The sequence below is a fragment of the Cyclopterus lumpus genome, chromosome 14 (assembly GCF_009769545.1).
Source record: "Cyclopterus lumpus isolate fCycLum1 chromosome 14, fCycLum1.pri, whole genome shotgun sequence".
Lineage (NCBI taxonomy): Eukaryota > Metazoa > Chordata > Actinopteri > Perciformes > Cyclopteridae > Cyclopterus > Cyclopterus lumpus.
In genome coordinates, this window is record NC_046979.1 from 17,280,280 (window position 1) to 17,307,243 (window position 26,964).

Sequence of the window (26,964 nt, forward strand, 5' to 3'; positions counted from 1 at the left end):
TTCGAAGGTAACCGTAAGCTCAGTTTTAAAATCCTTGTTGTGAGAGACAAAGTCAAATGACACTTACAGCTTTCTATCTCCAGGGTGCAGTTCTGTTCATCGAGAGGGTACCTCCTCAAGTCCATCATGCACGCAGCCGTGGTGGTTATTCTGAGAGAAACAGAAACAGTGATCACAATGACACGGATACACAACAAGACTTTAACATGCCGCTCCACATGATGAACCAACAGTGTGTCAAGCTGCACTTTCATAGAGATTCATTTGTGGCTGTTTGTTGAAAACGTGAAAGCAGTGCAATAGTTCACTAGCTTTTTAAACCTATATTATTGAGAAGACATGTTGCCAATATTGCATGCATCTTTGAGGGTTTGACTGTATGTGCCTGTGTCGCACATTCATGGTTCAGGGTCACGGTGTTCATGTGGCAACCCATTGCTCTCTTATATTAAAAGGGATATTTACCACAGGACTTTTCCTCCTTTTTCAGAGACTCGTAAATATGATTTATTTCTTGTGTTTCTGTGAGTAGTCTGGAGAAATATATCCTTTTATATGGATCACTAACTGCTCAGCATCGGTGATTTTGTCAATGCACGTTATTTATTGCTAATTCCAAGATGTCCATTTCTGCCAGGTAGCTTTATAAAATATGTATGCATAGCAGTTTATTAATATCAATAAACCCAGTAGCACAGGACAAAAAAAAGAAGCTTTGGCTACAAATTACACATGTAGGGGTCTTTGGCATTTAACTGAAACATTAATGGTGCAGCACATTTTAGTAATTACATTTCTGCTGTTCATACCAGCTGCTATGTGTTCATCATACTAGCTTTCATTCGCTTACTGCCCTCCTGTGTAAATGAAATAGAAAAATTAATTTTCAGCTCATCATCCCGGTGTCAGGAGCCACGAGCTCGTTCCCCTGTGAACATGCTGGTGGCTCCTGACACCGAGCATGATGAGAGTAATGTGAAGTTTTACCCTTTAAAGCATGTTTCACATTTTGGATAGATTATCAATCATGTTTAAGTGAAAGCCACCAATGCTGCTACAGACAGACTTTTTTTTCATTTTTTACAGTGAATGCAGTAAGCAAATGTGCACTACCTTCTACAGTACCTTAGAATTAGTAATACAGTAGATAATAAGCTGTTTGCATTGGAAATGTATTGCTTGAACATCGAGTTTGTAAATTGGTCATGGAGGGTGAACAGAGGTGCTGTCGCCGAGTAATTGGAAAACAAAATATGTTCTGCTAAAGCTGATTGGGCCAGATAAGCACACAGGCCTGTGGGGCCTCTGGGTCCATGATGGCAGGAGGCACCAGAAGGGTAAAGAAAATAATACATAAACAAAATATGTGACAGGTATATATATATATATATTCACAATGACACTGAGCTGCATTCTGCTGCACAAGCACTAAGCTGCTCTAACTGCATTGTGTTGTGCTGCACCGCCCTGCTGCCTCACAGTGCTCCTCTGCTCTGAGTGTACAGCGGGGCCACTACTGACACACACTGGGAGGAGATGACATCATGCCTAATTACTTTAATAGGAAAGGTCACTAGGCAATCATGATTTTCTAGGCAAAACGTTGAGGGGGGGGGAAAAGCAACTCTTTTCCACAATGTTTCTCTGAGAGCGGTGGATGTTGGTTTTATACAAATAAAATGACTAGCTACTAAACCCAGAGGAATAAAGACAAAGAATTCTCTAATCTGAAATAACGAAGCTGTTCTACATGCCAACGACTTCAGAGTAACACGCTGATTGTGAAATGTCTAATGAGAGGGAACTTTACAGATTTACTACACCTTTTAAGCACAGCCTTTCTTTTTGATTACATTTACCAAGGACAAAGGGTGACGTAGTGGCAATACAATTACATCACCAAAAGAAAGTGTGCCAAAAATGCATCTTCTAAGAGAAAAAATTGAACAAACTAGAATATGAAGGAACTAAATGTGCTCCCTAAAAACCAAAAGCGGCCCCGCGGTCCTTTGTCCCCTGTGATCATAAACAGGAAGACATACCCTGTCAAGACACAGTTAAAAGACAACACCCCCTGGTAGCACAATGAAGCAGTGAAACCCTGGCAGCAGCAGCTCAGAGTATCGGACCGTGGCAGAGAGGGGGTAAAAAGCCAGGACGATTACAATTGACTTTATATGTGACAGTTAACAAGTCAGGAGAGAATCCTCATTGATTGAAGTTGGTCCTGGGATTTGGAAATGTCAGCCGATGTAGGTCGGCGACTTCCCGTCCCACCAGAGACGGTCAAGCAGCGACCTCGGACCCGACCTCTCACTTTGGAGATTGCAACTTGATATAATGCAATGTTAGTTCAATCAGGGAGAGACCAGTTAGATAAAGAAAGGATGCATGTTTATTGTTAACAGATGATATGAAATGATGAAGTCTCAGAGTCTTTGGCGCTTGGACTCTGCGGGGAGATTTGCAATTGAGGGCCGACTGCCCCGATCAGCAACGAGATAGATCCCCCCCGTGGAGTCCAGACCTGGTGGTGATGAGCTGATGGAATGATGAGTGGATGAAGCTGATGGATCAGTGGAGACTGGGCGGAGATGGGGAAGTGGAGGGGTGCGTAACTGCAGCATGAAAGAACTGAAGGTAGGGAGACAGTCATGTTTAAATGAGACAGCACCGAGATGATTGGCTAACCGTGTCATCGTTACCGTGTACTCATTGGATAGAGGGGATCAGCTGATCTGCGCAGCTGGTGTCATGATTGACGGCGCAGAACAATGACGGCAAGTAAACAATGCGTGAGCATGCGTGAGGGATGATTGGCAGATGTGTGAGGAATAGATGCGGGCTGAGGGGTTCGGTCTTCCTGTCTGAACTTGCGCTAGAGCTCCATTTGGTTTGCGTTGTTCGTGTCAATATCACGAGGAGTTTACTTGTGGGGCGTCGAGTACAAACTTGTGATTCACAACTGAAAGGTGAGCTCCACTCATTTCTCCAGGCCACTCGTGGCTTATCGTGCCCACATTACGTGACAAGTGAGAGCAACCTGGAGGTGGATCCAAGAGGCTCGGCACCGCAGACAGGGAGGCTTTCAGATTCATGAGCAATAGTTTTGACACCTACACAGTCTACTCCTGTATCGCCCTCTCTGTGAGGCAGCTTGCTTAACCAAAGAAGATCATAGTACTACACCATGGTTTAATAAACAGAGGTACACAAGATTGGAAGAGAGAAATCACCATCTGGCGAACGCTTCCTTCCAAAAAGCCCTCAATGCTCTCAGGACGACGTGCGTTGTACCAAACCTGGGCTGTCAGTCCTCTATCGATGATTCAGCCTCTCGATTACTGGCAAGTTGGAGAGAAAGCTGTTCTGTCAAGCACACGGGGCCGAACACTTTCTACTGACACCGACTTATTTTATTGACATTTCCAATGACTTTGTTTGTTTGCACCCAAACGCTTTCCTGCACCACTCAGCAGTCTTCGGGTGCGGCCCCCTCCCTCCTCTTCACATACAAATAAAGCACCAACTACAGTATACAAAGATGTCAATTCAAGCAAGGTTGGCAAAAACAACATTCATTCTAGGGACGTGGTTGGCGGCTGTTTTCCAGAGTTGAGATGAACTTTCGGGCTTCTCATCATTCCTTCGTTTAATTCTCAAAATTCACGGGGACTACAAGAGAAATGAATTATGGGCACATGTACACTTGTGAAATACGACGTCATCTCTAATTCCGTCACTTTAAATCACTTTTTTTTCACATTTTTATGTGACTATAGTATTTGTTTTCAATAATCGGATTGCGGTACATTTTTGTTTGTAGAAATATAAAACGATCCTGGTGAAAATAAATGCACAGAATAAAGACGCAGGTACAGAGGACGCAGCATTCAACGCTCCAAATAAGATGGACAGTTTGGAAAAAATGTGGACACAGTTGGCAAGTAGAGCTTGTACTTAAAATTAATGTGAAACTAGTAGAGGTTGTTCAACACAAATTAGCATAGCTTGGATTAAAATCACTTTAAGCACTAGGATTCGAAGTAAATAATGGGTTTTAAAAAAAGGCAAAGACCAGTATCAGCACATTTCACAGTGAGTGGATAGGTGAGAGTGCAGCAGTCGGTGCAGCAGTGTGTGTAATGTGATTGTCCACAGTTTGCATTCTACTGTGTGCACAAGTGTAGCACGGGGGACGGATTCAAACAGGCGGTCTTTACAAGAAAAACGCATTTAAGAAAACCTCAAGTGGTCAACCTCGAGAGGCGCGGCATTCAAATGAATTGAACTGGGAACACAACATCTATTGTTAAAGTTACATCTATTGTTCTCGGGGAGAAGAAGAAGAAGAAGAAGAAAAAAGTCCACACAACCCTTGGGCAAAGTCAAACATCTTCACAAAGCGGTATAATTGCATGCTTACAGGAGCCTTGCAGAGGTCCTGGAATCACCATGGCATGTAGATTATGCACCGCTTCTAATTACTGTACACTGCTGAAAAAAAAATGTTCTGGAGGACGGATGCAAGGGCCCGATGCCATCTGCCTTGTGCCATTACTGCAGTGGGTGATGGCAACAGTAAAACCCCTGTGCAGTATGCTTGAAGACAAGATGTTGGAAGATGCTGGTGTCCCTAGCAACCGCCTTAGTGCTCTGTTTTACGCAGGCACGAAGAAAAAGAGGCGCAAAGGCAGGTGCGATGCTATTTTCCCCGGGCACAGGTCAGTTTTTACTGCTCGGTACTTTTGTGGCTCCAAAGGAACCTGGATGGGTACGTGCGCCGAGTGGAGCAGCTGGGAATGTTTATTCAGATCAGGTGGCGCAGTGTCACTCTGGCTCCAAATGGCTTGGATTTGATCCCGTGTCTTTATTTGATGGAGGTTGCACACGTGACGTTTTTCATCGAGTACACATTTCAAACAATCAATGATACATTTAATTAATTGATTCACAATCGAATTAGCATTTTCAGTATAATGTTAATCTGCTTGGATGTATGAGGTCCTTCTGTTTCAGTTCGGAAGCCATTAAACAGCAGCAGAAGGAGGAAGACAGAAGGTGATTTGATTGGCCTTGGAGCACGCACCAACGGTGACCTGCTCACGTGTTCCTCTAAAAAAAATAAAAGATAGATTCATCCAGCTCCCTTCTCACCGTGCCGCTGCAAGATTGCCCTTGTGCACCGCCAGGCCCATGTGCGACTGTCACAGAGGGGGAAGAGCAAGCCGTAAAGACTCATCCGAGAGGCAGACATTTGCAGCGCGGCCTTTAACGCAGCAGTGAGACTGCGTTTCCACAAAGCTGATACCTTGTGAAGAGTCATAAAAGGAAAAAAGAAAAAAAAAACTTTTGCCATCAAATCTCCTTTTGTGTCCGCGCCAATTCAGTAATACAGAGTTTCTGAATACTGATTATTGCATTAATAATTCATTACTTTGTATGATCTACACCTTGTCACTGCCAGTTTCTTTTATTCATGGGACAAAACACGTTCCCAGCTTTATTTTAAATTGTGTTAAGAAGAGCACCGGTCCAAACCTCAGGACGATGGTGTACTTTTAGCCGTCCCCAGAGGAATCCAGATGGGTCCCTGTGCACATTTACAGTTGACTGAATTGTCTAGTTTGTCACAGTGATCTGGGACATTGAGGTGGTGAGTATTTTGAACCTTTTTTTAGCCTTTCTGGGACAAAGAGTCTTGGATTTAATGTCCCTGTCTCCTTCCAAAATATTGTTTTTGTTTGTCCTGAGTCACACTTAGAACCCTGCGGACTATTAACTTTATAAATAAAACTTTCAAGTGTATTTTATTTCTTGCCAAAAATAAATGTGTCGTGAATTGAGAGCAGAACACTAGCATCTGTGAGGCAGGAGGCAAAAGTTATGATGAGTGTGTCTGGGTCTTCAGCAGTTTACTGTTTAAGATTCACTCGTCCTTTCCATCCGTCAATTACAGAGACCTCTCTGGTCTAATATTCAACAAAGCCTTTGCTCTCGCTCTAGATTTTGAAAATACTGGTGATGCCATCGACCCATTTTCTGAACGTGATAATGCTGTTCGGGGTCACGGAGGGGTGAAGCCTCTCCTGGCACGAATGACAGGTCTTTTCCTTGTTTAGCCATATTTTCATCATTATGAAATCTTTCCGAAAAAGTACGAATTTAAAAAGACACCAAAAGCTCCATCCATCCCTTCTCTGTACAGCACCGCCTTCCTTTTTCTGGGTAACTCCCAGCATGCACTGGGCAGAAGGCAGAGAAACACCCTGGACTAGGTGTCCAGTCCTTCACTGGGAACAGGCAGACACATCCAGTCACACTCAAATCATCGAGGGGCAGTTCAGAGAGGGCGGTTCGCCCGCTTTCTTTAACTCCAGACTGCAGGAGCAAAGGAAGTGCAGAGGAGTCATAAAGTTGGTGAAGTGTAACATCCAGCTGCGATGCTGCAGACTTTACTGCACACGTGTTCTCCCCCAATGATAAGACGTGTGACATCTCCCCCTCTTAACTCTCCTTGACCATACTGGTCGCATCAGACCAGTAAAGCTGGAGCCCCGTAGTGCATTGAAGCAGCTTTAATTGCTTATGAGCTCATCATTTCATTTGTTAGAGGAAGAATGTGTGAGTTCTCTAAAAAAAGGTACATGGTATTGCTCAAACGCACATTGTCTTAGTTAAAACTCTTAGTTTACATTACCAATGAACACTGAACATTGTTCTGACTTTTGTCATTTGAGTGATTTACCAATAATTATTGAATTATTATACGGCTGCGCAGAATCTAGACTAGATTGAGATGGAGAAAGCAAAACAACAACAACAAGTCTACGGTGTTGATTAGCCACAAATTAAAATGAGAAATTCTGACGCAAAAGCATGCGAGAAAAGCCGAGTGCACGGCGTTCTTACCGGAGCCCGTATAACACGGTGCCGTCTGGGTGCAGTCGGATCATGCGGTTCTTCACGGTCACACCGTGCAGAAAGGACTTCTTGTCATTAAGGAAGTAGGTGTCAGGGAGCCAAAGCTGGTCTGCTACACGGTTGTCCAGAGTCAGGTTGAGCTTCATCTCGCTGTAGGCCAAACGCTTATCCCGCCAGCTCTGCTGGAAATACATTGTGATGGTGTAGTCCTGTGGAGAAGGAAACACACAAAAACAACAACAACTCTGAGTCGTACACGAGGTCATCATGAGCTACGAGTGCTTGATTTGAGTGAGACCTTCATATTGAGTTTTGGTTCATCGAAATGGGAGTAAAACATGAACATAAATGTTATTGCAGGTAAAAAAAACTTTAATATTCGTTGTTTATCCTAATTGAAAGACAGTAACCTAATGTATGTTACATATGAGAGCACACACAGGGTGGCGTGTACTTACAGACATAGTAAATTATATTAAACATTTTAATATAATTCCTCCATTCAGGAGTTTACCACAATGTCATTTAATAAAGTGGGAAAAAAAGAGGAATAAGCAACTCTGATAAGGCAGCAACAGCAATAATCTGCTACGAGGGCACTCCGACTCTGTGTTTATGCTCCTTGATCATGGAAACGGTTTCACAATCAGAAAAACTAGCTCAGCATTTGTAAAATAGTACACGGGTCCCAAACCAATAAACACAGCTGTGCTAGTACTCTTGTATTATTCTGTATCTAACAGGAAGTTGCGAAAGGGCAACATCTATTTGAAACTGTCTGGTAATACCCATTCCTGACCGAATGTAGACACACACTACATATCCCAACACCCCAGTCTTTAAACTGCTTCCTGGCACAGCATATACCATTTTGGGAGAGAAAATCCAAATACTGAAAGACATAATATCCAAATTCAAACTACATGGCTGTCTCCTATACTGACCCGCCCGCTCTCTTTTTTGGACACATTTGAACAGTTTTCCAAGTCAATATTTCATCTGTAGTAATTTGTTCCTTCATTCTAAAGATGTTTAATGGTAGAAAGTAGGAAAGATGATTGTGAAGGAATTCTTTTCAACGCTGGGTATCAATGGGCATCACTTATTAATACAAATCTTTACATCTGTTTTTGTAATTAACAATGCAACGTATTTTGTATTGAACAGAATCACTCATGATTAAGTAAATGAACAACCAGGTCTTAATTAGGGCTCAGCCACACTATTGATAACCAACTCAATCAACCCTCTCGATCATATCTGTCGATAAAAATAAAAATTTCAAATGCAGAAATATAAATTAGTTTTGACTCAAACATAAACACAAACCTTTTTTGACACTCGACTGTCTACAAAAATAGCAAGCCGATGACAAACATTGTCATTTTGGGTGCTTTTTGTCTATTAATTTATAAGGAACATATTTTTTCATATATATATATATATATATATATATATATATATATATATATATATATATTAACATATCAAAGAAAAAGACCATCTGTGGATTTCAACAGGTTGAAAATCATTCAATCTGTTCAGACGCAAAAGTGAGACCAATAAACGAAAGAAAGAAAGAAAACTACAGAAAATGTAAAAAAAGGAAATCTGCCGCACCATATGGGAGGAGCCAAGCTGAGTGAAATAAAGAGCGTGCCATGAGCCTGAGTGACCACATTGCCTTCTTCACAACCCGCCTGACCGCTCCAAAGTCTTTGTCAGAGCATCCCGATGTGAGCTGTCTGTCAGAGAAGTGTGAGGATTACAATATGAGCCCAATATGAGTCGTTCAAGGCCTGGCTCCCTCCGTCATTTTGTCCGACAATCACAACAGGCAGGAGGAGTAAGTGGGGAAGCCAGTGAGGGATCAGAAAACAAAGGAGTTTGTAACCTACCATGTTCACTTCTGAGATGGAGTCGATGCTCGCTATGTTGATGCTCATTCCTACGATGACTGGAAGACCTGAGGAAACAAAGCACAACGTGTCACCTTAAAAGTACGAGAAGGATCCGCTGCACAGCAAGCAAAGCAAACGATGACATCGCATCGTGCAGAATGTTTGCAACTCAGAGGAATGGATTTCAACCCATACACCTGATTCCAATATTCCTTTTTACAACGGACAGAAGACGTGCATTTTGCATCATTTGCACATATTAAACTACATTGATGAAAAATGTTCATCTTTTTTCTTTGCTGTTCAGAGAGTGTACATAAAACAGCGAGTAAAGACCAGCTACTCTCGGCGTATGCTTATGAAACAACACGGGGAAAATGCACTCATCCATCATAATTTCTGGGCTAGCAAGGAACGGGAAGAGCAGACTGTGTCTCATTTACATGATTACGGTACATGCTGGAGACATGTAAACAGCAACGCACACCGTCTCCCTTACATGTGCAGATAACACTTAGCCCACTTCAGTATTCACACAACTTAAGATTTACAAGGCTTCTCCATTCACAGGGCCGGTGTGGAACCATGAAGAGGGGCCTTCAGACATGTTGTGTACGATCACATGGATAAGCCTGTGTGCAACATATTCAATTACATGCTTCACATCTATGCGCTTTAAACACATTTTGAATCATTGCCATGATAAATGACCATTGTTGTACAGCAGTGTCCCCTGACCTTTGAGCTCTCCATTTAAGATGAACCTGGAGTTGATTAGTTTAGTTGTTTTCAGCTCTTTTCAGATTAGGTTAACTAAATAAACGAATATTAGCGCCTACGACCGATCTCGGGAACCCTATTTGACGTTGATCTACGCCCTCGGGGGACAACAACCAGTATCAGACAAGAGCCCATGGGTTCCAGAGATGTTTTTTACGACCGCCAAATTCATTGGTCAACAATAAACGTCCGACAAACAGAAACTAGAACGCGTCCGATGCCAACGTCGTGTCCCGTTGCCGACAGATCCTGCATTCACTCGCAGAGGTCTGTTAATAGAGATGACGCTCCAACAACACACCTGCTCGGTCGACACAGACAGTAACGATGAAGAAGCTCGACGCGGAACTGCAGAGAGGGCCGGAGTCTATTCACAGCTACTTGTTTGTCTTTCTTTCAGCTGTTCTTTGCTTGGTACTTTTCCCCAGCATGCAGCAAAATAAAGACAACCAGACCCCAGCGCTCGAGAAGCTGTTCCCCCGGGCAGTGGACTTTGTGAGCGGATAGATTTTTATTTTTTTTTCACGCAGATTCTCAGTGTTTTATCATTCCGAATTATTTGGCCTTCCGTGCATTTTTTTGTTCTAATGTTAACACCTAACACCCCCTCACCGCGCCCCCCCGCCCGTCCCTTCTTCTTCGAACCGTGTCAGCCTTACATTGCTTCTGCGAGAATGATCGGGCCACAAAATATGAAGTGCTGACGCAGAGAACAGAAACAGCAGAAACATTCCAGTGATTGGTTTATGAGGCGGTGCTGAATCAGTATATTCAGATGATGTTTTTCGCGGTATCACAGTGGAAATGACATTAGCATAAGGATCATAAACAACACGGAAAACAGCTGTACTTCAATATGTACCTCCTGCATGTATCGTCACAATCAAGAGGCACAGAACCTTCTTTTACTCAAATTTAAACATTATGTGTATGTGCCTTAAGACCCCCACCCCCCCCCCCCCCCCCCCCCCCCCCCCCTTGCAGAGCCCCTCCTCTCCCTGCCACTGTTTGTCTTCGTCCTTTTCTCTGACTCACCGCACAGATCGAGAACAAAACAGAAGACGCTCATGATGAGAAATGGACAGTTTTCTTGCCGCCCGGATCAAAAGCAGCTAGAAGTTAGTTGTTTTGTCCTTTGTTGGTTTTGTCCCGGCACATCTGTTTAGATCACTTGTTTTCACATTTACAATCTTATTTAAAAGGTTGCATTCCCCACACAGTCATATCTGCACAATGTGACAGTCATGAGCCGAAGCAAGAGTTACGTAGCAGTCCTCAGCATCTTCATTTTTTAGGACAAGGTACCGACTCTTATGGGCCACTGTGACACATTTATAGGCTCAGTTGATGGATGTGCTGCACAGGTTTCTTTTGTTTTTTTTAATCAACATTGTGTGTGCATCGTCTGCGTTTGACCAGATCAGATCTACAACTTCGCCTTTCTTTCTGAATCCTCTCGAAATATAATGCTTTGAAATGCAAAAAGAATGGAGAAAAAAAAGATCTTGACAGTTACTGTAGACAGCATGTGTCATGGTGACATTTATGGGTTGCAGATCCCATAAATATGTTTTGACAATGTATAAAAATGGACAATATAACCCTCAATAAAGAATCTAAGTGCATGAAAAGGCCATACGACTACATACTTTTTAAAAAATTTGATATGGCTAAAAATACAGTCCAATCAAAGCTGTCAGTCTGCACTTTACCCTCACTAACTATAGTGTTCATCACTGTCATAACAGCATCGAGCCACACATTGTGTGTCTGCCTTCAATTACTTAGAGGATGGAGCTCATCGTACATGCCAGTGTATGAAATTAGAGAGGAATGAGCACATCTGGGCAAAAACATTTTGTTTGAAAAAACTGTTAATGAAAATTATTTGACCAGCATTTAGTTTGACGAACAATTAGCCAGTGGAAACTTCATAAAGAATGCTTTAATCACACGGCACTTCGCTCTGATGAAACACAAGGAAATGATCCGTTTTTTTCTTGTTTCATACAGGTGAGAATTCACCAAGCGTAATGCCCACTTAGTTTAATAACTATTGAATTGTACTTTGCATCAGCACATTTCAGTATATCGCCACGCACTGCTTTGCATGACATCATAACGGAGTCCAAGCACCTCGCGCAAAGTCCAACAACGTCTCACAGACCCAAAGCAAATATGGCTTAAATAGGTGGTTTAACACAAGGTTGTTTGCATGCCTGGGCAGACGTGTACGCCCTCCTGCCGGGCACACGGCCAGGACCCGATGCAACTTCAGACCACAGGGACCATTGAGTCTGTGTCTGCACCAACACTATTCCAAATAAATCACTCACACAAGTGTATCTCTTACGTTAAGCACTGTTTGCGAAAAAAAAAGACGATTGGCAGGAATCCTCTGGATGCACATTAACAACATGTTTCAGTGCGTGAATCCGTCTGAACTCTAAGTAGCTATTGTGGCGCAGCTTGCAAATAAAAGTGGATTGGCTAAACACCACCTGGCTTTATAACATTGCTAATTGCTTGAAAGAAGAAGAAAAAAAAAAAGCACGTGGCAGATGTGTGTGTTGGGCAATTTATGCACACGTTACCAAGTCGACGCAGTCGTATTGGGGTTCTCCAGCGGCCCCTTAAGTTCTCCAGTTCACGGAATATGGGAACCGACCGATGCACTTTGATGGAATTATGTGGGCAGGCGACCATACCAGCTGATTTAATTTGAGTAAATATGTTATTAATTATCTCAACTGGACCATTTGGACAAGACGTTGATGAACCTCTAAATTAGAAAAACATGGTCACAATGTAGTCCTTTATGTGTGAGCTCTGCTGCAAACAAACCTACTACTGTATGTCGCATACTGTACTATCCTGTGCTCTCTACTGAGGTATTAGGGTCAGGAAATACTCCCCCGGAGCCGGAGGGGAGACAGTCGTGACTGTACTCATCTGTGACATCACAGCGTTAAGAGGCATACAGAACTCCTGGTGTAAAGCTCTGGGGCCTTTCTGTTGTGAGTTCAGCACAACTGGATGCATCATAAGGAGTGGGCACGCTGAACATAATATAACCATCAGATGGCCAAAGCGATGATGGTAAGTACACCAGTACTTCATCGAAATGACTCAAACAACATGCATTCCTTCCTGCAGATATTAGTTAATTATGATGTTTCTCTTCAAATACTTGTACTAAAATATTAACTAGCAAACCACTTCACTGAGAAAAAAAAGAAGAAAAAAAAAGAGGCTCATCTCCTCCCTGTTATATTCTGTAATCCTATTTCCTTCCCCTCCACTCCACCCACTACGCTAAATGCCCTGAAGCTTTGTCATATTCCCTGACCCATCTATTTAAAAAAAAAAAAAAAAAGGAAAGAAGTGAAAAAGTAGGGCCATTTTCCAACGCACTTTGTGAAGGCAACCAGTAACAGTTTTCCCCAGAGATGTCAAAGTACATTTGTTCGCAAGATGAAAACCGAAAGCATCAAATCTCTCCCTCGCTCGCTCTCTTTCTGCATATTTTGACCCATCTTCAGTGAAACTGAGGCACTCACTTTGTCACCACAGCTTTTTTTTCTTCTTTTTGTAAACGCTACCTGTACTTATACTTCACAAGTTGGGATAACAATAACACCGCGTTACATCTTTAAATAAGTATTTCTCCGTTCAGTGTCAACCACCATTTCCAACATTGTCGAGAAAATGCTTGATTTTTAATATTTGGATAGAAAAAAAACAATACTAATGAACAGATGAACAGTACTACAGTCATCCTTTAGTCTATCCTTTTGTCTTGGTTTGATATAAAAAGGAAAAGGAAGGAGTGAGTGAGAACATGCCGTCCCCAGGCAAACCAGATTGTCTCTGAACAATTATTGTATCAGCGACTCGCTTCTGATTTTATACCAACGTCGGGCCAATATCACAACAGGAACAGCTTTCAACAAACGTCTGATGACGGGCCGGATATAGATGTGAGTCCATTAAAACAAACTAGACAAAGAAACAATATGCGCTGATCTCTAATTGTCGACCAGTTTTGCCCACTTGACTGAACCCCCCTCCCCCCCCTGGTGGAACTGGGCACAGCGACAGCGCTCAGACAATAGAACAAATTTACTGAAATTTTACAAAATGAAAGGTGCCCTGTGGTTTTTTTTGGGCCATTTGAGGTGTGGCGGAGTGCGGACTACACGTGCTGCCAGCATGCACACGAGAATGAGCCCAGAGCACAAAGGGACTGCAAAGGGTGGTAGCAATTATTGGTGGATATACGCTGCAGAAGCACCAGTGCACCAATAAAAGAGGAGAAGTGGGCAACTAATCTGAGCTATGTCTTTAAGCAATGGAGAGATTTCACTTTGCAGGAGCATTTCCATTGTTGTGTCTTTCTATCAGTTCAGAAATGGACAACTGACACTTGCATCTATACAGATCTATAGAAATTCAATAGCCAATCATAACTATTTAGCAGTCTTACGATATGTATAAAATATGGCAGCATGTTGCAGTGATTCCTTTAAATTCATTAAAAGAAGAGTTTGAAATTCGCTCATTTGCTTACAGTTCCATTCTCAGATCTGCCAGGTGAATATAGGCACACAGCAACAGTCTGTTAGCTTAGCTTAGCATCAAGACAAAGGTAACACAATATGTGAATATCAGCTGATCTCACTAATTAACCTGTTTGTTTAGTTTGTACAACAATTGAAACGTAAGAACCCTGCTGGCTCCCACAAGGATGCTGCTGTCCGTTCACTCATGAATACCTACAGAGATAAAGTGAAAGAAAGTAAATTTAAAGTATGAGTCATTTATGTGATGACGTGGTCTTACGTTTTCTTCCACTCTTGCAAGTATTGCCATGGCAACTAACTATACATTTAATTCCCCATCCAATTTCTGGATAGGACGGCTATCAATGTGTAATCAGTTTCCGACAGTTTCCTACAGCAATGAGGCTCCTGGAGGTGAGCATCAAGTCCACCTCCATCTTTCTCTCTAGAGTGTTTGGCAACAGAGGTGACTGTTGTTAAATAGAATAAGAAAGAACATAATCAAGTCATGAAGTACATTCAATGCTAGAGAGCTGAGACACCAGGAAAGCTGACAGTGTGTCAACAGTCCACGACCACCATGCCAATGAGATATTGATCACTGAGTGCACAATGATGGAGAAAACTGCCATATAGTTTCCTTAAAGGGGCGGTATTTACCAACTTTCTTGACAGAGTACTCGTACTATTGTATGGCATCTGTTTTCATCCAAGCTTGTTGGTATTTTACCAAAAGTCATCTGGTTTCAGGCGGTTTCATTAACTGACATTTAACGAACACAAAATAGTCCTTTAATAATCAATTGTGTAACAGTGTTGCTGGCTTGCCTGGATATCATTACCTCATCAGATATCCTTCCTATTAGAGTGTAAATTATGTGCTAATGACTTTGCCGGTACCTTGTCCCAAAAGAGCCATCTGGCAGAACTAAAGGTGATCAATTAAACATCATATCAAAAACAAATGGTATTTTTATTGCATAATAAAATGGCATTCACTCTTCAAAAAAGCAATGGTGCTTGATGGAATTGTGTACATATTGTGAGCAGGGAAATAACTACTGCTTAGCCTTCTGGGGTGTCATGGGCCTAATTCCTCTTATCTTTATTGGGAAATGCCTCCTTAATAATACTAACATGACTGCATTCTGAAACTAAACGCTGTAACATTTACATTACGTGCTTACTGAATGGTGCTGCCTGCCTGATGATCCCCTTGGTAACAGTTTACAATTATTACACCATCCTCACAACATCTAAAGTGTTTGTCTGCATCGGATGATTGACCTGGATCACGGATGAGGGAATTAGCAGCGAGGTTGGGAACCTCGCGATGACGACCGCGGCTCGATTCGAGATCTAGTTTTCCCTCGATGGATCAAAAACCGGCCAGTCATGCATCTCGCTGGGCTCATCATGTCTCCACTCCTTGTTGACAGTTGCTTTTTTTATTTATTTGTTTATCCGATCTGTTCCTTCTTTGCCTATTATGTATGTATGCTGTCCGCTCAACTCCAACAATGTGTCGCCACATTCAGCTTCAAGTCTGACAGTCTCATCTCGCCTGAGGGCAGACAAGCTAAACTGTAGTGGGCGGTGAGGCTGGCCTATTTAATGATTTCCTCGGTAATGGAAGTGCATATGAAAACAATGTAAGTTAAGAGTGAAGGAGTGGTCATCTTTATTGATTTCTTTCTTATTTTTTTTCTAATTTAAACCACCTACCACACAGTTTAGCTGGACCTCAGATGTCTAACATCGCCAAACCCCATGGTATCCTGTCAGCGTTGTCGGAATCTAACAAATGCTTCAGAAATGATTCTTGATCGTACACAAAATAAACCAGATTCAGAAAGCCGTTCCATGTCACCGCAATGCCAGCGATGGACCGAGGCTGTGAAGACGGCTGCAATGGGGAGTCATAGCTTGTACTTAATACGGTCTCACTCCTTAGTCTGAGAGAGAGTAACCAGATGGGTGCTTGACAGGTTTGCAAAAAACATCGAGTGCTTTTATTACGGATTGTCAATGTCAAGAAACATCTATTTGTTCCTCAGAGATAAAACATGTAGACGTGAACAACTTCATCTTCTATCTTCACAGAGTCTGATATTGGTTTCTTTATTAGAATGCTGCCAATAAACAAACTTGCACTGCACGAAAAAATGAAACACTGCATGATGCTTCACATGTTTGCCAGCGTTTATATTAATTTACTGGGAAGAGAGGCATCACTAAATCTTTTGATGTTTGATGGAGTTTGGCAGGACATATCGGGCCTTTGCTTACTCTGGCCTTAGGGTGACCATTGTTAGTTTCAGTCTTGGGAAATGTAATATAAGATATGCCTTCCATTTGAATAATTGCTGGCTTCATTAGACATGAGGGCAGTAGGGTGAGAGTCCCTCGTCAGACGCCGACAGCATGTGAGGAGGAAGCAGAGAGAGACCTCCTTGCTGTTATCCATCGCGTGTGTTTGCAAACTTGGAATTTTGCAAACCTCAAACAGATATTACATTCGTATTTTCTTAGACTATGAGCATTAGTAATGTCGGCTGTAGACGTCGCAGTGCTTTTCAATCCACCCTTTAATCTCATGACATGTCTGAAAACAAAAGAAAGGGCCACTGCAAAAGCTGTTTAAAATAAAAATAAATAAATCAACATCAACAATATTAAAAAAAAAGACTGATTACTTTCTCCACTTATAAAAAGCTTAATCAGTCTGATATCTGAATGCAACCACAAGAGGGCAACATTATGATATTCCCTCACCATCTCCACTGCTTATAAATTGGATATTTTAATAAATGGAGCAGCATAAATTACCAGCAAACAGGTGCTGAGATTAGGGGCTGAGTTAAATCTTTTGGCATATCTGGGTTGATTCTGTACTTGTGCCAAGAAAAATGAGTTTTCAGCCGATGAAAAGACTTCTCGTTGCACCCTTTCAGCACCAGTACGTGATGAAATCTGATTAAAGAGGCTCCACTCACATCTATACGTTTTTTGTACAATATACATAGAGCGGAGAAGTACTGTTTCTTCCCCAACATCGATGTTTACCAGTAAAACCTTTCATGATGTTCACATTTCATGTAAATATGGAGCGTTTGAATATTCAGTGCGCCACAAATTCCAGTCCGGAGAGTGTGAATACATCAAACTGGATGAATTGCATTTTAATCGTGAATAGCGTTGTCATGTTATTATTATGGATCCTGTCAGTTGTAAAAAACCTGTCAGTTCTGAAAGAAAATGTGGTCGACGGCAAAGAAAACACCACTCTGCCTCTTATATATATATTTAAAAAAAAGAGAACTCTGATAATCAACCCATTGCCTAGCAACAGAGGGTTCCATAGCAACTGTGCAGCATTTTCCCTACAGTGTTGCAAGAGAAGCATGATGATTTATCCAGTTGAGTCTGTGTTTGCTTTTATTTTCAATGGCCACTGCCCTCAGCAGTGTAAGCCTTTTTTTTTTTTACCAAGAAATTAACTAATTAACACGTTACGTCGAAAAGATTCTCCCCCCTGCATGTAACACGGTGGCCTCGTCAATTCTTTCCACCGTGGCAGAGAGCAACCAACGCACACAACCAAAGGGGGTCTTTGTTCGGCATCGACAGTGACCAACGAGAAAAGCTCAAAGTAACAATCGCACCTTAAAATTCAACACAGTGTTAATGAATTTATTGAATTCAGTTTCATCACTGCAGCCTACAGTGGTGAGGGATTTCTGATCATGATCACTCCGGAAAACACATCTACGCTGTGATGAGCTTATCGTAGGTTTTAGACGCTTAAAATATTCCAATTGAGCTCCTGTGTTCATGTGAACAGTTTGAGATCTGGCTATGGGAATGTAAATTATGAAGCTGCACTATGAGCCACCTAAAGGCCGATGCTAAACATATAACATGAAAAGAATTGGACTAATCATCATGCTTTTAACAAGTTGTTTGTATGAAGATCTGTGGATTGCATACATTCAGAGTACATTGAGAGGTCCTTATGAATGAAGCTAGCTCCCCATGGAGATGCCTGCTGGCTGAATGTATTCATGCTGCACCTTCAAGACCTTAAATATCCCTATGGACACCCACAGAATACGTGTGTGGCGTGCTGCTGTATTTAATTTGCAATGAATTAATCTTCAAAAAATACAAATTACACATATAGGCGTATAAAGTCTTTAAACGCTTACTTTTTGAGAATAATTAAGAATAATTTGTTCACATTACATATTTATTTTATAACTCATTCTTCCAGATCTGCGAGGATCTGGAGCCCATATCCCAGCATGCACTGGCCGCAGAGAGAGCACCCTGGACAGGCCACCGGCCTATCACAGGGCTAACGCGCACATATAGACTCACGAACATGTTCCCACCTTCGGGCAATTCAATTCAGAGTTTCCAGTTGACCTAACCTGCATGTCTTTGGACCGTGGGAGGAAAGTGGAGCAGCCGGAGGAAACCCACTCAGACACGGAGCGAGCATGTAAACTCCACACTGAAAGATCACAGTCTCCAACAGATTGGCAGATTGGAACCCAGGGCCTTCTTGCTGTTAGGCCACAGCACTAACCGCTGAGCCACCATGTGGTCTTAATAAATATTAAAAAACATTTATAAGTCGTGTAAACTGTCTCCATTCCACGGTGCCTCCCCCGGTAGCCATTTCAAAATAAAATGCTTGCTTTCTGCGTGGCAGCATAGGAGGTAAAACATTGCGAAAGTATAATATTACACGTTCACTGTCGTCTGTTTGCAACTGGAAACACAGTTCTCACATACAGTTAAGCAATCACTGTTTTTCACAAGGTCAATGCTGTCCCCTCCTTTGAAAGCCTTTCAAACTGAAAAATAGATATCGCAGAACGATATATATTAAACACATATTTGTCCGGTTGAGTTAGGTTTACATTTTTGTTTCAAAGAAACATTTTTCTTTTATGTCTAAAAAAAAGATGAGTCCAAAGTATCTTAGACTATACAGTGAATTCATATCCATGCAGACACAATGGATGTAGTCTATATAGCATGCTGCCCTGCGGCTTTTTTAACAGTGCGAGTGTCCGTACATGTCATTGTACTCATATGTGAAGTGCTTCAATGGACCTCGATGTGTTTACAGGGAGAAAAACCTGCATGTTGATTTTAAACTTGAAATCTTTCCCTTCTCTTGACTTAGAAAGAGAAATATGTTCTGTTGCTGTGTGTCGGTATGCTTTACATGATCCATCCCACATATAAAACCGTTGTACTCGCTGCCCGATATTGTATCTCAATGGAACCTTTATGATTAAATAAAGGATATATAAAACAAATACATAAATAAACACATACAATCAGGCAAAGGCGTTCTGTGCTTTCAACTCGATATATGTAATATGTTGAAACACATGTCGAATGAGCCTTTTATTGTGAGCATTACGCCACGTTAAGGTTTTCGTATGACTTGTGACGTGAACACGATGATGACCAGACTCAGGTGTTTTGGATTCGATATTAACAAATCTTCATAACCCAGTTTAAAAAAAGAAGATACACACGGATCATTCTAGAAATAAGAGGGTTTTGTTGTTCCATAATTATATCTGCAGTAAAAAGGTTAATGTTGGAAATGGTGAGCTTGATATTTCAGCATTTTTAGTAGCGTCCCCAGTGGGATTTGATCTAAGCCGTGCTGCTCAGTTTTATTGCCCAACAGGCCAGCAGGAGACCAACTGACTTGACACGGCGATTCATTCTGCAGCTCTGCTTAATGTTTTTTATTCTTGACGCCTAATTAATCGTGTCGTATATTTCCAGCTTCAGTCATGTAACCTGGACACTTTCTATATCCATCAATTCTATTATTAGACGAAATCACAAGTTGTAAATGCTTCGAGTTTTCTTCAAAGTGATCATGTTTATTTTAATTTATACGATCATTGCCCTCCCCATGCTTTCAGTACTGTTGATCCCACATGTAACGTAATATCACATGCATGTGACAGTGAATGATATATATATCTATATATATAGATATATATACTGTATATATATCTATATATCATTATTTTTGTATTACTTTGACTATTTACTAATGTATATTGCGTTCTGTATAATTATTTTTAACACGTACTCGGCTCTCCCTTAAAAAATGGGATCTCAATCTCAAAGGGACTTTGCAAATCACATAAAAGCATAAATGCAGCTTCCGCCATTATCTGAGGGTAATACATTTCTATCGCATGTTGAAGCAGCTCTAAATACAGAGCACACTGTTATGGCAACTACTGTATGGATGGAGGAACCTGCGAGGTAAGATTAGTGATAGCCGGTGAATAACGGGAAATCATTAAAGCGGCTCTGGCGCGGCGAGCGAAAGAGGACAGAGGAGAAGGAAAAAGAAAATGATGAGGTAAAGCAGGAGAGCGGAGGCAGTACATCACAGGAAGCCAGAGAGACAGGGGATAAGTAAAGGTGGCCTCATCTTATCGTCCTATCCTGTCACAAACCTCCAGCCTGATATATATATATATATATATGAAACCTACTTTGATTCCACACTGAGACGCTGTTGCATATGAACAATGCTTCCTACTTACATACAAAGATTTTGTCTGTGAATTATGAAACACTGCGCATATTACCCGGCTGCCTTTCTAACTCGTAAATTACAATCCCATGAGAAACATAATTAAAGCACTCCAAAGGGATGAAGAGTGAATTCCAAGAGAAGGTTTAGTTCAATTACATTTCGTTGAGTACATTATACCGTAGTCAGGTAAATAAAGTAGAGTTTAAAAGAATAAAATAAATATGCTGTAGTCATTTTATTGTGTGAGCTGTGTAAATAATTAGTCCATTTTGTGGAAGTATCTAAACAGGGAAGTAAGTCAAAGATGCCCACGGTGAGACGTCTTTACTGGAGGCAGAAGAGGGAAATCAATTTGACATACAATTCTAATACCTCAAAATGATGCTTCACACCGTCAAAAGATGTGCAGAGCTGGATTTGACGGCCATGTGCGGCACAAACAAAGCACGGTATGTAGAGTACACGTTTGTGTGAGGTCACGCTGTTGTTCTAAAGCCACATTTAAATGAAAAAGTAGACCCTGGAAGGCTAGTTTATGAATAAATGAAAACAATATATGTCGAAATACAATGTGGGCATTTGAGGACAAAGTGTGCTCGTAGCAGGATTTATCCTGAAGCCATTTGGAAACTTATTGGCTAAAGAAGTGTATGATTCATTTATGGTCCAACTTCTAATTCATTTATTTATAGACCTGATTTATTCAGCAGGTCACACATTGGCAGTTTTAATCAATGCCATCGTTTCCATGTCCCTTTATGATTTTGCGGGAAACATTTTTGAAGTATAACCAAGTGGGAAAGGTAACGATTTGTAGGCATTTTGGCTTTTTTCTCTGTGAAGAAACGGCCTCTGTCTCCATCACAGCTAATTTCCTAAGTAACCCTACACGTGCAGTAAATCCCAGTTGCTTCAGCGGCAATGGTAACATGCAATGGTAAGTCCTGTGTAATTACATTAACCTGTGGTAATTATGTGTAGATCCTCCTCAACGATCATGGCTAATGTGTCTCAAGAGACTGGGATTCGTGAATTAATTCTTTATTAATATATATTAGTTGGTGGCCGTCACATTAACTCTGGTGTGCGTGCAAGTGAAAAGGGGATCATATTTTTCGGTTGCCATTTTGAATAAACTTGTTTTTTATTGCAGCAGATTTGTTTTCTTCACACTCGCTTGTTCAAGCTGCTCTGACAATTACAGTGACCAAAGAGCGTGTTTTTAAATCAACCACGGGCCATAAAACGTGAAATACTGGAGCACCCTGGGAGCTGAGGGGTTAATAAGTCAGCGACGATGAATCGCCACGTCCTTGGTTCACATCTGACTCGAGACCTTTGCACGTCATCCCGCACATATTACCCCATATCTCATGTCATCTCTTCAATGCCATGACAATAAAAAGGACAGTGTTAAACTGGATTATGGGTGTTCCCATCAGATCTATGTAGTCCTGCCATCAAGAAATGGAAACTACAAATAACAAACAGCTACAAAATGAATATTACTAACTTGACCAGTGTGGGATGTAAGAGAGTTATGAGAATGTTGAGTCTGAGAAACACGTGTGTCACATAATACTTGTTTTTTTACCCTTATGAATCTGACTAATAATCTTTGCTTCTCCCGCACCGCCATCTAAAGTTTGGAGTTCATTTATCTGCACATGAAATGATGTCACACCAAAGGAACAGAGGAAGTCACATTGCGCCGGTGAGATAAAAAAAGAAACTCACGACAAAGAAAAAAAAACAACGTGACAAACAAAAGTCAACAGAGCTGGATAACAGACTCTAAATGACAGACTCAAAAACAAAAGAAAAAATAGTCCATCAAAAACAAACCGACTTACATGTAAAGCGAGGACACCGAGATACGATACTCACAGACATCCAAAAGAGTGGAATCAAAAGGAGAAGTGACATTGTGTGCTCAAAGGCCGAGGGAAGGAGAGAAGGTGTGACGGGAGGAAGACGTTTAAGCTCATGGAGATCATCAATTGGGCCATGTGATTATGAAACAAATCAGCAGAAAAATGGCGTGTCAAGTTGACACAAGAACACACGTTTAAGTAATAGCAGGTCAAGCTGAGACTGAACCACAGCCGTGTACCCGCAAAGTCAAAGCACCCACCAGACCAAACCGGTCTTAAATAATGGATCATCTTTTGAAAGCATGCACTTTAAAAACAGTGCCCAAAAGAGTTATTTACTTCTTATGATAACGAAGCTCAATATTTGGAGCTACGGCTAAGTTCTAAGTAAATGAGCATGATTGTAACGCAGCTGTGGTTTCGCGGTAGTTACGGGGATCATATACCGCAGAAATGTGCCATTTCAGTGGCGTATGGTAGTGATGACGGGCCCCCAGTGCACACTGGGTAGGGAGCGCAAACACACAGACACCATTTGGCGTATACATATTTTACCACAATGTGTTTCCACAGTCGAATGAGTTCCTGAGGCTAAAGTAGAGAGGTCAAAGACAAGCTACCGCATATCATATCGTCTCATGACTTTACATTGGACAACACCAACATACACACTACTCAGCAATCGGCATCGCATATCTGTATGACAAAAATGCAAAAGAAAATAATTCCTTCTATATTGAACAGTGTTATAGTTTGTTTATAGTTGTTATTGTCTATGTAGAACAAGCATATCATTTTGTTATAAACGACGTCTTACGTGAGTGTGTCTTTTCAATGGCGTATATAGCAAAATGGCACAATTTTTAATTGAATTCTTTAAACACAGGCATGTTTTCGAGGGCCTGGTGCTATGTGAGCCTCAGTAAGGATCTATACAAAATATATACGCCAGCACCTCAGTGTCTCAACACATTACCTTAAGTACTACAGCGTGGATGAATGTTGGCAGCTCCTGTGGAACCGCTCGGTCCTGCATATCACTCGGCTTCCTGCATTGACACTGAGGATCACCACTGCTCATAATTGACGATACATAACAGTTGCATGTAAGTGACAAAACACAAAATGGTGTCGAGGTTATTTTCTATACCAGAGCACCTCAGAGTGCATTATCATGATTATACCAAGGTCTACGCAGCACAAAGCAGAACGTTCTGTTGCTATGGTTACCTGCAGTTGGAATCTGAATGGTGACCAATGTGTTGACTAGAACTACCGCTTGTTCAGGGCGTCCTGATTTTTTTTCTAGGCCCTTAAAGTCCCCGTGAAGCGTAAGTCAGAGCGTCTTTAGCTTCTGTGTCCCCGAGAGAAACAGAGTATTGGAGCGCTGCAGCTAGTAGAGGGATATAAATCAAATCCTTTGCATTTAAATGGACGGATGAAAAGTGGGCGGGCTTAGAAGGCAGTGCCTGTGGCTCACACCTCCCTCGCTGAAAGTTGCATATTAATTGACGAATAGATGTCATGATATTATTGGTTAAGAAGTAGTTTGTAACAGCTTACTTAGGCACACATCATATTTAGCTGTACAGGAAGAAAAGATGATTGTTGTTTGATATAAATATACCCCAAAAATCTTTTTGGCTAAATGTTTTGCATATATTGTTAAACAGAACACAATATGACCGTGGACAAAGGGTTCAATTTCATCACGACTTGAAATGAATGCTATTTGTCAGAGACTTGGACCAAAGCAATCAGAAAACAACATTTTACTGTCTATTTTAGACATGACACTGCAACTGGATTAAAATCACAGATGAACCACAAACAGTTCTAAATATGCAAACTGTTCTAGTAGATGCTGAACAATCGCATACCCATGAGAGAGCGGTACCAAGTCAGAGAATAGATGGTTCTGTAGATAGACACTAGTATAGTAGTGAACACAGAAGGCCAAACATCAGAGAGGATGCAACTACAAAGGCCACTTATTATCAAGATCTCTGACCGTAAGCGTATTTGTGAAGCGTAATATCTAGCTTTTATGTTTTTTTATGTTTCGCTTATATTGTTGACTTCAACATCTACACTCTCTCATCTTGTTTTTCCCCCTCCAGCTCTGCATGATGCACACATCATATTTATGTGGAAAGCCGTTTCATACGGACGGCTGTTGGAGTTCAATAATGAGGTGGGCTTTTAAGCGTGCGTCCTGGTGGTGAGGATGACAGCGTCTCTCTCCAGATGCTGTAAATGACATTTAGTTCCCTGTTTATCTATGTGAAACAATTGGATTGCTGCGTCTTGCCCTTGGCCAGCCTGTCCCGGCCCTGTCAAGGGCACACCTCCCATCAATCACTGTAGGTTCAAAAAGTGTGTCCTTGGGGACCTTAAGAGGAGAGAAGAAATGAGGGGGGGGGGGGGGAGACAGCCCAGCATGCAGGATGCCTCCCCAAAGTCTGACCCAGGGTTTTTGTACTTTGCAGTCCACTGTGATACATCCATCCCGGTGCAATTCTATCAGCATTTTTCTCCTTCATTTCAAAGTTGCTGAAAACAACACTTTGAATGGGAAGATGAAGTATGTCCTTTCTCCTGCATGCTATATCCCCCCCCCCCCCCCAGCTCCCCTCTGCCTACCTACATACACACCTCATTTAATTCAAATAGAAAATCAAAGTGAAGGGAAATGTGCCCGGCTTGAGCATTTTTCCTGTGTTTCCTGTGAAATAAATCATGGGCCGTTCTTTCTTCATCAGGATAGATACCAAATGTTCATGCCCCAGCATCCATCCTGGGATTCTAACAACACACCGCCGCTTTGCGCTGAATAGGCTTTCCTTTGAGACTGAGTTACGACGGCCTGTGCTATCCGCCTGTATGCAAAGCGGCCCACCGTCGGACATGTGGCAGCACGCAGACTAAGAGATTGTCCTCAGTATTGCAAAAGCGTCTCGAAAGAACCGCTGCCATACATCACTTAATGACTGCGGCCGCCAAAAAATACAGATTGCAGCTGATGTCCTGCACGCATCCATCAGCGGTCATGTTCACAGAGGGTAAAACTCCCGTGTGGGAAGGGGTTTTGTAAATGGCTGCACGCATACAGTATGTGAAGAGCATTTAGTCTGTTATCTCCAGGGACACACAGCAGAGCCTTTAAGATCAATTACACTTACATTACATACAGTAGAGTACATTAGAAACTGAGCGTAAAGTGCTGCAGCTACGGCTTTTCTCATACGGGTCTCTCTTTCATATTCGGTCAATTAAGTGTCTATTCTATACTCACCAGTCTCACTGCAACTGATCTGCAGTTTCATGGCTACATTTACTGCTTTTCCATTACAAACAAGATCACGCTGCAGCTGGGGCTCATTTGGGTCAATGGGAAATGAGATCAGTAAAAGCCAGGCTGCGTATGGCAGACAGGGACAGGTGACCACACTTTGATGACACGGCTGCAGGATGAACTGGCACCGAGCTGCATCGGAGTGGTGGAATGAATGACGCCTATGTGGCCGGGGATCAGGTGCTCACGGTTATGGCTATAGCTGCCTTACAGAGGGAGTCAGGCTCTCTCATCCCTGTACGGCTGGCACCGTTTTATGCTTTTTCACGTTCGAGATGGTGGAAACTGGCAAAACATACGCGAATGCTCCTTCAGCTGGAACCATTAATGGCTCATGTCAGATTCCTCGTCAGTACATCGTGATAAATACTCAGTTCAGTCTTCATGGAGCCTTGAGAGACAGATGTGCTGTTGTGTAGATTTTCGACATTCAACGTACTGTACATTAGAGGTTAGAACATGAGAGGTTATCCATACATAGTGTCCACATACACAATAATATGCAGCGTACGCAGCCAAACTAAAGCAATGTGGCTTTAAAAACACAAACTCACAACCAAAAGTCCTTTTGTTCTCATATCTTTTCACATTTTATCAAACAAAAGGAACCTAATCAATGTATCCGGGTGGTTAAGTTATCACATTTTCTAATTCCATCACATTTTGACAATAACGACATTGAACTTGTATTCTTTTTATTGGCTACATACAGGGTAACATTACTGTACCTCCAATGTCATTCAAAAGCTCAGCCCCATTTGTAAAGCTCCATTTTGTTCTTGTGTTATTGTGTAAAACTCCACGTTTTTTTCAAGGCTGTATTTTATGATGTTATGCGGTTATGTGTTCCAGTTTTTTTTTTTTGGTCCACTCATTGCATATTTTCTGAATTTCTGTCTTTTTTTTCTATTTAGAGAGATGTCGATATCTCATGTCTTGATCTACAGTACATTGACGGTGCTTAGGACTTTGTGAG

At 41.7% G+C, this 26,964-nt stretch overlaps 1 protein-coding gene across 5 annotated transcripts in view; it reads right to left on the reverse strand.

Annotated features, from left to right (window-relative positions):
* The window catches only part of gabrb4 (gamma-aminobutyric acid type A receptor subunit beta4), a 46,962-nt gene that overhangs the window by 8,551 nt on the left and 11,447 nt on the right, over positions 1-26,964 (reverse strand). For all 5 annotated transcript variants that reach the window (XM_034550106.1, XM_034550111.1, XM_034550110.1 and 2 more), the window contains 3 exons: positions 8,823-8,890; positions 6,913-7,133; positions 68-150 (listed from right to left, as the gene is read on the reverse strand). In XM_034550106.1, the coding sequence (XP_034405997.1) occupies positions 68-150; positions 6,913-7,133; positions 8,823-8,890 (372 nt within the window). The remainder of the gene's footprint in view (positions 1-67; positions 151-6,912; positions 7,134-8,822; positions 8,891-26,964) is intronic.